The sequence below is a fragment of the Dipodomys spectabilis genome, unplaced genomic scaffold (assembly GCF_019054845.1).
Source record: "Dipodomys spectabilis isolate Male_0828 unplaced genomic scaffold, ASM1905484v1 ptg000145l, whole genome shotgun sequence".
Taxonomy (NCBI): Eukaryota; Metazoa; Chordata; class Mammalia; order Rodentia; family Heteromyidae; genus Dipodomys; species Dipodomys spectabilis.
In genome coordinates, this window is record NW_024870822.1 from 21098167 (window position 1) to 21110181 (window position 12015).

Genomic DNA, 12015 nt, shown 5'->3' on the forward strand with positions numbered 1-12015 from the left:
CCCACTTTGTCAGTACCCCATCCCTGACTTACTCTTGTGAGGATCCTGGCTGCCCTGTTTGTATCATTCCAGGCCAAAACTGGAAGGCAAAAGACAAAGCACAATTTAGGATGTATACATACTTCAAGTCCTGCTGAAGGATAGGCAAATTCCCATCACCCACCAGCTGTAGCATCACCTACCCCAAGTATAGACATGGTCACCACTGTGCACAAAAGTAACTGTGACTAAGAAACCTAGGACTTCTTTAGCTCCTAAAAATAATGAGCATAAGAGACTAAGCAGTAGCTCTTCAGAGTTCTAACTATACCTATCATAGCCAGTGCACTGCAGAGGCTCAACAGGGCTTCACAGGCCTGCTTTACCCCTGCACAGACCCATACTTCTCTCCCTCTCTCCATTCTCAAGGGCTCTCTGTGTAATATTCCACTTCCACAATTTGCAGCATTCAAGTACATCCCTAGGAATGTCCAAGGCCCAGAAAAGGAGTGGACAAAGCTCAGAACAAGAAAGCCAAGAGTTTGGAGAAGCAACACAGGTACCTTCTTTGCTATGTCCCTGGAGCATTTGGCACCTACTGTTTGTTACCTAGCCAAAAAAGGAAACAGCCTTTGGAGTCTGAAGGACTTGGAACTGTGCTGACATCACTATCCATGTGACTTCGATAAAAGCTGCCCCTACTGATGCTTTGTCACTAAAGTAGCCTCAATGTTCTCATCTGTAATGGCAGTAACACCAAATTATTCAAGAAGTGTTAAGGATTAAATGAGATGATAATATAATGCTTCTCAGCTCCTGGTAGGGGGCTAAATGAATATACCAACAGAGTATTTTGGTCCTTTGGAGGTTAGTTGTAATAAAATGACCCTAAGACATAGGAACAGAGACCAAGGGCCAGGAAAAAGACAAAGAGAACTAAAGACATAGGTCATAATCTCCATAATCTAAGGGCATTAGAATGTCATACTTAAATTCCATGTCTTTACAAATTGATTCCTTTTGCCCTCTTTTTCCTCTTCCTCTCTTCCTCCCTTTCTCTCTCACTCTAGGCTCTGGAACCTTCCATTCTTTCTTTTATCACTTTGCAGCCAGCATCAATTCAATACTATGTGATCTCTGCCCTTTTGTACAACCGACCCAGCTAATAAGAAGTGCCAGGTGAAAGGCTCGAGGCATGACCATATCAAATCTTCTTTATCCCTAGTGGCCATCACTCCTGATGTATGGCCTGACTTACCCCTGGTGCCCCAGGAAAGGTGGGGCGTGGGATCCCAGGCAGCCCCAGCTTGTTGTGAATGGCAGTGGCAGAGACGATCTGGGCTGATGACATGGCTGCCATGTGTTGCAGGGCCTTGTCCTTTGCAGTCTGATCCTTGAAGATGACAGTGACACACTGACTTAATACAGAATGCATGGCTCCCAGACAGGTTAAACAGGCACAGCCACGAGCACATGGACTAAAATACAGAGCCACAACAGGGGCCAGAAAAGCAAACATGCATGGATAAATAAACACAGCCAGGAGGCAAAAACAGCCTACTAGAACTCTTCACTAAGAATACCCAGTGGCAGGGTTTTTGTTTTTAAAATCTTAAATCCATTTTTCAATAGAACAGAAAGCCTCTGAGAAGAGTATACAGTGTGTGTGTGTGTGTGTGTGTGTGTGTGTGTGTGTGTGTGTGTGCATGTGTGAGTGTGTAATATCTCAGTTTCCAGGAGATTTTTCCAATTACTTAACACAGTAGGGGCAGAAAAGGACTTGCCTTCAGGTGTACAGATATGAGGAGGGAGAGGAAATATGGATGTGGGTTGGGTCAGAACAATCTACAGAGCACTTGGAGAGCCCTGTATATGTGCCTGCTGTTGGGGGCCACAGTCCAGGCTCTGCTGGGGTCAAGCCCTGGCAGTGACCTGCAGGGGGAAGCTCAGAAGCAGCAGGTGGGTAGGGGGTGGGCCAAGCAGCATGCTGGCAGGAGGCACATGCTTTCCCCAGAATCCCCATTTGGGTCTAAGGCTACAGGGCTTCTTAGGAAAGCCAAAAAAGTAGGGAACACTACAGGTGAGTGGTTTCCTCTTTTCTAAATGGGGATCTTTTCTAGAAAAGCCAAGACTTATAACACAAAGCTAGCAAAAAAAAAAAAAAAAAAAAAAAGTCTGCCAAGCACAGCTAAAATACAAGAATACTACTCAGTTTGGTGAAAATACTTACCATGCTTGTAACCTGAACACAATAACAAACAATTTGTTATAAAAGGGTTGTGTACAAAGGCAGGATTACTTTTCTTCTTCAATCAAATATATATATATATGCATACAAACACAATAATTCGATACAATGAAATGCATAGAAGCATTTTTTTTCTTCCCACATTTTAGGAATGTATTATCCAAGACTATCTAGAAAGCTGATTATCAAGATGAATACCCAACAACTACCACAAACAGAAGCTTCCCCTCCCCAACAGCCCCTTTATCTGACTCTAGAACAGATGGAACAATGGTCAGACACCTCATGTAGCAGCCCTTGCTGGTATTAGCAGGGCTGCATGTTTGGAAAGCACAAAAGGGCCCCATGCAGAGAGAAGGTCTATAACCCAGGGCCCAGATGCCATCAAAATAGAACAAAATGATGGCAATACCAAAATATATGGAGTGACTACTTCCTCAGCTGCCATTCAGAGTTCATGGTGAGGATAGTCAAAGGCAGCTGTAGCTAGGACGTTCAGTGCCACCTGGGAGGCGGCGTCCATGTTTACAGAACTAACCAAAAGTGATCGATAATAAACATACTGAGGTGCCAAAGGCAAGGCCAAAAGGACTATAAGAAAACAAAAGCCCAATGAAAGAATCTGGAGGCTTCAAAGAAAAACCCAAAGAGTCTCTAGCAGAGTGGGTACCATTTTGACCTATAACACCATGAATACCATGTGTATTTTTCAAAAGCTTGTGTTAACACTTGAGAATGATAGAGGGGAGGAAGGGAGGTTCAAAGGGAGGAATAAAGGAGGTAGAAAAGAAGTAAGAAGATAAGAAGAGGGGAGTAGAGATAATCTTCAGTACTTGCCTACATTTTTGTTGTTTTTTGTCAGTCATGGGGCTTGAATTCAGTGCCTGGATGCTGTCCCTGAGCTCTTCAACCCAAGGCTAGCCCTCTACCACTTTGAGCCACAGTGCCACTTCTGGTTTTCTGGTAGTTAACTGGAGATAAGAATCTCACTGACTTTCCTGCCCCAGCTGGCTTTGAACCTCAATCCTCAGATTACATCCTCCTTAGTAGCTAGGATTGCAGACACGAGCCACCAGCGCCAGGCTTTGCCTACATTTTTATATCTTATTACATTCCCCTAGATCAAAACTTTAGAAAGAATGAGAATCTAATCTGGCTTTTCAGGGGTGCAGTGAATATCTGTCATGTTGTGCTTTAGCTGAATGACACCAAGAGGGCTCTGGAAGCTTGCAGGATTACTAGTCCCTGCTGCAATGGCCCCAGGTAACTCACAGAGATGGTGATATCTCCTTATCAGCTGGCATTCTTCCAGGTAAGGCTCCAATGCTAACCTGTCAAATGCTCTAACCTCAAATCAACTTCCTCAGGTAACTTGGTTTTTGTTTTGTTTTTAATTTGAATCTGAAAAATTTCAGATAGATAGATGTGGGGAGCTAGAGGGTTCCCCGTCTGGAAGGAGATGGGTTTTTATGATAAACTGTCAGACAATATGCCCACAAACCCAAAACTGAACCCAGCCAGACATATACAGACACCAAAAATGACAAAATCCACAGATCCTGCAGCTTCACCAAGCCCCTGCCCCATCATCCCCTCAGAGAGAAACTTACAGATAGAAAATGTGTCTTGTAAATGTGCTTATTACCTTACTTATATAACTGTAACATCTCTGTATATCACCTTGACAATAAAAAAAAGAAAAAGAGAAAAGGGAAAAAGAAAATGTGGCTTGTAGTCACACCTATTCAGTTCATGGATAAGAATAACTTGCTATCAACTCTAATTCACTGATTTCTCTTTGGGTCAGTCACTTTGGACTATAGCCCCAAAGCCACTTAACACCTAACAAGAGGCTATAAATGCTCACAAGACAATTTCTGAAACTGAGGTAATGGTGTAGGTATGACCACAGGCGCATTCCTAAGCATAGAACAAGCTTTACAAGTTTTCTGGTACCCAGGCAAAGAGAGCTTGGAAAACAACTGATCATGCTGGTGTAAATGTTGAAGAAAATTTACAAAAGAGCCCTTGGGGCTGGCTCTAGTCCAGAAAGATGTGATGGGGCCTCTCTCACAGACCTGAGAGCTCTATATTTATGAAATGCTGATGACAGGTAATTCTGCTTGCCCAAGTACAAAATCTGTTTGGCACACTTGTGAACCAAAGTCCAGATCCAAATGGAAATGAGTTTCCTAAATTTGCATAAACCATTTTTTATTAGGAGAGTCCTGAAACATTTCCCTCTTCTAGGTTTATTATAAGTTCTTCAACATGTTCACAAAATTTTTTTTTAATTTTTTTGGTGAAAGAGAGAAAGCAGTATGGGAAAGGAAAAAGTAATAATCTTTGCTGTTTACATCATTCAACTTCTTAGGTTCTTTTCCCCTGTTTATAACTTAACCCTCTATTACCTAGGTACTCTACCAGGTACCTTAAAAGAAAAAAAATCAAAAGCAAACAAGCAAAGCAACTGCACCATGTACTCTAAGCCAGCCAAGGGGATACCTGCTGGGTAGGCAGGTGTGATGCCACACTTGGCCCTGACTTGGAGTGGGCAATACTACCTTTAAGCAAATCAGCTCACACTCCTTAATTTTTATCATTGCAAAATAAAGACGTGGAATTTATTCTCTAATGTCATCCTATGAAGTAAGCAAGTTCTACTATAAATATAAACATCTTAAATTTTTTTTTTAATCTTGCTGGAGGAATTTGGCTTAGTGATAGAGTACTTGCCTAGCAAGTATGAAGTCCTGGGTTCTATTCCTCACGACCACATAAACAGAAAAGGCAGATAGTGGCACTGTGGTTCAAGAGTGTTAGCCTTGAGGAAAAGCAGCTCAGAGGCAATGCCCAAAGCTACGAGTTCAAACCCCAGGACTAGCAAAAAACAAAAAACAAAACAAACAAACAAACAAACAAAAAAACCTGCTAGTAAGAAGATAGCAGGATGTTAAATTCTGGATACCTCTTGGCTGCCTGTCTTGATGAGTAAAGCCAAATGTGGAATAAAACTTTTAGCTCAAGTAGTGATTCTTTGTGCACTTGACCTATCTATTTGAGAATAGGCAATTTTCTGCAAATGGACTAAAACATCTATACTAGTGATTTCCTACCTTTTGCAGAGGGGCTACTCTATTCATTTAACTTTATAACATCACCCCTTCATCTATGTGAAAATTAAAAAGATTAAGTTTTTTTTGTTGTTGTTTTGTTTAAAACCTAAAGTAACCCTGGAGATAGATAATAAGCACCATCAGGGCTCTGGAAATCAGGATGGAGAGGCTGGCCACAAACCCATTTATAGTGAGATGCTAGTTTGGAAGGGTGCCGAGCTCAGAGATTTCAATGGATAGATGTCTCAATTGTCATTTTCAGCCCAGAGTTGCATGCTTGCCTTTGGAAAAATTATTACTGTAAGTGTGAGGCCTGGTAAATAGCCTCCCTGTGTCTCTCAGGTCTAATATCCTGGCCCTTTACAGGTTCCACACTATTCTTGCCTCTGATCTCATACTAGAAATGAGACGACTAATCTATTCAGTAAGTGAAGTACATATAAAAATGTATGCTAAGGGGCTGGGAGGGTGGCTCAGTGGTAGAGCGCTTGCCTTGCATGCCTGAGGCCCTGAGTTCGATTCCTCAGCACCACATAAGCAAAAAGAAAAAAGCCGGAAGTGGCGCTGTGGCTCAAGTGGTAGAGCGCTAGCCTTGAGCTGAAGAGCTGAGGGACAGCACCCAGGCCCAGAGTTCAGGCCCCACGACCGGACCCAAAAACAAAATTAAAAAAAAAAAAAAAAAAAATGTGTGCTACATTTGTATACTTGGTTAGTTTTATTTTAATTCTACTTATACCTATCAACATTTCTGGGATGTCGATATTTACAAAAATGAGCATATTATTTTTGTTTTGAATTATTTGAGTTAACTTCAGAATGCCTTAGATTACAGGAAATTCTCTTTCTTTTCTCCCTCCACCCTTACCTCCTTCCCTCCCTCCTCTCTCTCTGTACATACAAGCACAAGAAAAAACTAGCTTGGACAAGTTCACACTGCCTCTTCCTTATTGATTTGAAATCTCTCAACTCCTAAGATTACAAAGAATGATACCACAAAAAGATGATTTGGGGCTGAGGAAAGAAAGGGCAAGCCTGCCGTTCCCAACTGAACACTAAGGAGCCCATGACCTGCAAAGAGGAACTATAGACTGCTTATAGGGAGGGAAGAGATGGATGCTAAAGAACAAAACCCCAACTACCTGAGCAGAATTGGGAAAAGCACTGGGCCTGTGGTATGTTTAATCATCCACCATCCAATTTCAGGTACAACATACTATCACTATACCTCATGGCTCCTGCCACACGGTCCAGCAATCTGTGTCACGCATAAACTCCTCAGCCCCAAATTGTTATTGTTACTAAGTAAACAGCCTTTCATATTTCATGAAGCAGAGCAAAGCTGCTGTAAAGCTCTGTTCCTCTGGCTGCCTTTTCTTTAAGACTGAAATAGACATAATACATATGGGGTCAGGGTACAATCACAAAGGCATATGGCTGGAGTGGGAATGGGAGTGGGCTTGTAACACTCCAGGAGATCTATGGATCAGACTCTGAATGTTACCCAGGTCTTAATGAGGTAGGACAGACAGATGGGGAGACAAGGAAATTATATTACTAGAAAATATCCGAAGAGCCAGACTCAGAAGTTAAATCCAGGAAGTAAACTGAAAAAGCAGATAAGCATCTTTCCCACCATACTTTTTTAATATTAAGTTATATGATTAGGAGACATAGGAGGGGGTCTCTAAATCTGCCTTCTCCTTTGAAATAGTAAAAATTTGGCGTTTCTTGACAACTGAGTAAAGAGACTGAAAAAATGAAGCCTCTATCTGGCAAAAGTCCTAAAGGTTTTATGTGGCTCTTACCCATCTCACTAACCCCAAACCATTGTCTAAGGCAAGACCACATGTATTAGGCCCAACTCAGAAAGTAGAAAAACTACAGATAAAAACTACCAATTCAAGTCTTTAACTTCTATTTCCTGCACAGAGAGCAGGAAATATTTTTTTTCCTACTTCAACTTGTTATACTAAAATGAATTTGTGCTAAAACTTTCACCTAATGAGTGTCTCCTTCTCGCTATTTACCCTGAAATGCTTTTCTTGTATGGATCTCAGGGACCTGTGTTTTGTGGAAGCTGAGAAGCTGAGGGTCCCCTATCCATCTTCTGGCGACATTATCCTTGTTTCTCCCCCTCTGATTCTCCACCTTTTGAGTTGTTTTGCAAAATAAATTCTCATGCTGGGCTGGGAAGGTGGCTCAGTGGTAGAGTGCTTGCCTTGCATGCATGAGGCCCTGGGTTCGATTCCTCAGCACCACATAAGCAGAAAAAGCCGGAAGTGGCGCTGTGGCTCAAGTGGTAGGGCACTAGTCTTGAGATGAAGAGCTGAGGGACAGCGCCCAGGCCCAGAGTTCAGGCCCCACAACTGGCAAAAAGTAAATAAATAAATAAATAAATAAATTCTCATGCTCTTTAGGCAATAGCCTCAGACAACCTTTAAAGGTAATAGGTAAACGCCATGGGCTTGCATCTATAGTATATTATAGCTGCCATGTTAATGAATAGCATACTAAAGCAACAATAACTAAAACAACAACTCATGAACCATCAGTTTAAAGACAGGATTCCAGGGCTGGGAAATTGGCTCAGTGGTAGAGTCCTTGCCTCCCATGCATGAGGCCCTGGGTTCAATTCCTCAGTACCACATAAGCAGAAAAGAAGCCGGAAGTGGCTCTGTGACTAAAGTGGTAGGGTGGTAGCCTTGAGCTGAAGAGCTGAGGGATAGTACCCAAGCCCAGAGTTCAGCCTCCACGACTGATCCAAAAAATAAAAAAAAATTAAAAAAATCTAATTTATTCATGAGGGAAAAATATGTAAAGAAAAAAATCTGAAAAAAAAAACATGAACCCCAACTCTTGAAATCTATTTAACATTTTTCTCCAAATATACTTTTTCCAGCAATATAAAGGCATAGTGCAAGGAAGGAAAGACAGCAATTTGCTTGAAAATCACTTCTTTAAGAAAAACAGAAAATAGTTCCTAAGAAGTAATTTTACAGATGATGTTTCTGATCTTGCACTCTGTAGATCTGCATGACTTATGCAATTATAAGCATAGCCCTTGAGCAGATAAACACCACACAACTGCAGGATGGCTTTGGAGAAAGGATGGAGGGCACTTGAATTTTTTTTCTAGCCATGATCTCTAATTTGCTTATTAGTAGAGAAGGCAGGGGTAAATACAAAAGGGGGCTATTCTGGTCAGGCTATAGCTAATGTGGAGGAGAGAAGGCACATTCATACTTCTCCTGACTTGCTGCCTAATGAGTAGCAATTAATTCATCTTATTGTATTTCCAAATGCCAAAGACTCCATTCACATCAAAGAAAAAAAATTTCAAGGCTTTTTACCATTGTTAATGTACTGCACTATATTCAGTATTTTATAATCGTCAACACAGTTTCCTTTAGTTCTGATGTTGGCCTGGCATCATAAAGGAGTGCTGATGACTGGTAGGTGTGCCTTATGGAAGGCATCTTACGCTAGAGAGTAGGGTAATAGGCTAGTTTGGGGCCACAACTAGGTGTTTGGGAGGAGCAGCCCCTGACTTTAATCCCTTTTTCCTGGGTAGTGACAGCAGGAGCAGAAAATTACTTTCTTCTGAGAGGCCAAAGGAACCTCAGCTGGTAGCTGTCTGGACAGAATAAGCACTAGGCCTGTTGCTTGTCCTGTTTCAACACAAAAGTAAGTGCTCAGTAGCTGAGAACATTCACAGCACCTCAAGTCAGAGAGTGAATTCTCTGCCTTGAGTAGCACTCTGTGGGGAACTACACAGAGCTTGCCTTGGGCATAAGGGAACCCAGGCATCACGATCACATTTGTGGTCCTTGGCGAACCACAAAAACATTCCAGCCTATGTATCTTCTTTTATAAAGCAAGGATAAGAACGGCCCTGCTCAGGACTGCTTTCCACACTTGTCAGAGTACCCTCAGTCTTGCTGTCTGATGCACTTCAAACCTGTGAGACCAGTATGACAGACTTATCTACTTGGCATCCAAGCTTCATCATGCTCAGGACATGAAAAGCCATGCTTTTCACCATGTTATTCATAGATTAGCATTACTTTTTAAGGGCACTTTCATCATATTGATTATCAATTACCATATTGAAGGTAATTATTACTGGGATTTTTCTATTCCTCTGTTTCTATTGCCCACAGAAAGAAAATTCAAACGTGAACACAGTGTCTCACATGTGTAATCTCAGCTACTCAGGACATTAGGATTGTAGAAGGCCAATTTAGGCAAAGTTAGTGAGAACCCACCTCAATCAATAGCTAGGCATATTGTTACATGCCTGTCATCCCAGTTATATGGGAAGCATAGATAGAAGGATGCCAATCTGGGCAAAAATTAGGAAACTCTATCCCAAAATAACCTGAAGCAAAATGGGCTGGGAATATAGTCCAACTGCCAGTATACATCTAAACAAAGAACAAACAAAACAGAATGAGGAGGAGAGAGGGGAAGAGAGAAGGAAAAGGAGAAGATCCAAGCCTGGCTCAATTCTCAATAAAAGGTCAATGTTCAGGCTCATACTGTCTGACCTGCATTACTACACTGCTTATATAAGGTCTAATCCTATCACACCTAAGCAAAAACATTTTCTCCAATCTGCATTTTAACTCAGTTAAACTGAAACTAAAGTAGTGAATATATCTTTGGAGAGAAAGGGTACATAATATGAGTAGAAAAAAGAATGTGAAAGCCAGGCGCCAGTGGCGCACAGCTGTAATCCTAGCTACTCAGGAAGCTGAGATCTGAGGATCATGGTTCAAAGTCAGCCCTGACAGGAAAGGCCATGAGACTCTTATCTCCAATAAACCACTCAGAAAACTGGAAGTGGTGCTGTGGCTCAAGTGGTATGCTTGCCTTAAGCTGAAGAACAGCGCCCAGGCCCAGAGTTCAAGCCCCACAACCAACCAAAAAGAAAAAAGAGGGAAAAAAAATAATGTGAAGAGTTTGAGAAATGTCAGGAATGGCATTTCCCAGCCCCTTAATGCAACTAAGAGTCTTGCAGCTTCCACAAACCAAGGAGGCTACTGACCAGGTTCTCTGCCTTGTACTCTACTAAGGGTCCACTCTTGAGTGGTCATGGGACCACTAGAAGCAACATTGAAAAAGGAAAGGGTCAGGGGTGAGAGGGTTGTCAGTATCCCTGAAGTAGTCTCACTCTTGGACAGCCTCAGCAGTAACCCAAAGTGGGCCCAGAATGATGGATATTAGCAATGCCCCAGGGAAGTTCTTGAACTCAAAAGAATTAAATCAACAATTTTAACTTTAAGCTTTCTGCTTATTGGAAGCAATGGCAGATTGAAAAGAAAGGCCTGTACAGAAATCAAATCATGAAGGCCACCTGGGCAAGAATGAAGAAAATGCCCCAAGGGAATACACATAACTTATAAATTAGTCACCAATGACTGGACCCAATCAGAGAAGCTCAGGTCTTTTTCTGCTCTGCTAGGATGAAGCACTATCAGCATGGGCAGGCTTATCTTCATTAATGTCTGGGGCCAGACAGGAATACATCTTTTGCCTAAGACAAACTGCCAACCTTAAGGGAGAATAAGAATTCCTCTTCTAGGTATTATCCTGTGTCTTGTACTCACTCAAACACACTCAAGTGTGAGCAGAATGGCTTGCTCTATCTCCAATTTGAAGATGGGGGTAGGAGGTTGGAGGGAACTCTACTCTGCAAAACTTGGCTGTGGCTTCTGTAAGCCCTTATCCATCAGCAAATAAAGTAATACCTTTCTGATGTTGATGGTGAAAGAAGGCCTCTGGGGAAGTGTTTTGATAAGCTCTCAGGACAACTGAACATGTGAAGAAAGAGACTCAAGAGCCAGAAACACTAAGGAGCTTTGAGTAGGAATGCCTACACAATGTGTGGAGAATTCTGCATTTTTTCAACATGCTGGGAAAATAAATCCTTGGAGCTTAGAAAGAGTGACTGAATTTGAATAATTAACAGTAAGTGAAATCATTCAAAGAAGAAAATAATTTAAACATTGCAAGCTAGGTCTCAGACCATGCTGCTATCTAAATCAACAAGAGGTGCCAGTAAGGGACTTAACTAGGGGGAAGGAGAGATGGATGACAACAAATGAACCTAGTGGGTGACACTGCTGTAGATGTAGCTGATAACATAAAATTGGAGACAGCTCTAATTTAGCTATTTGTGGAATTTCTAGGTACATGTTATATAGACAAGAAGTCAGCTGCCCTCTGTAATTGCATGGACTCATCTTCTACTTAAAAATAGGAATTAGCAACAAAGTTGCGGGTCATTAAATCACACCTACCATGTAAAGAACAGTAAGTCATAAGGATTTTGTCTAAGCAGGAGCCACACCAATGACATTCTCATCACTGAGAAATGACTCCATCGCAGCTAAGGTTTCTTCTGGATTAGCAATAGACACTGTCATATTTCTGGTATATTCAATTTCCAATACCTTGGTACTCTGACCACCAATCCCCTTGTATTTCCTTCATCATCTTCAGAGGTTCTTGAGTGTTGACCATACCTTGATGTCACCTTCTACTTTCTGTCCTCAGTCACTGTTTCCTTCTATCATTACTCAGTAATTCTTTTCATCTTTTTTTTTTAATTTATTGTTATAGTGCTATGGATCAAACCTAGGGCGTTTTATTTCATATGCTAGGTAAGTG

At 41.6% G+C, this 12015-nt stretch overlaps 1 protein-coding gene across 6 annotated transcripts in view; it reads right to left on the reverse strand.

The window, feature by feature from the left end:
* Positions 1 to 12015, reverse strand: part of Tead1 (TEA domain transcription factor 1) — a 261132-nt gene that overhangs the window by 56284 nt on the left and 192833 nt on the right. For 3 of the 6 annotated variants that reach the window (XM_042691379.1, XM_042691378.1, XM_042691381.1), the window contains 3 exons: positions 2210 to 2221; positions 1238 to 1372; positions 33 to 79 (listed from right to left, as the gene is read on the reverse strand). In XM_042691379.1, coding sequence (XP_042547313.1) covers positions 33 to 79; positions 1238 to 1372; positions 2210 to 2221 — 194 coding nt within the window. The remainder of the gene's footprint in view (positions 1 to 32; positions 80 to 1237; positions 1373 to 2209; positions 2222 to 12015) is intronic. The other 3 variants (XM_042691380.1, XM_042691377.1, XM_042691376.1) reach the window with 1 other exon arrangement.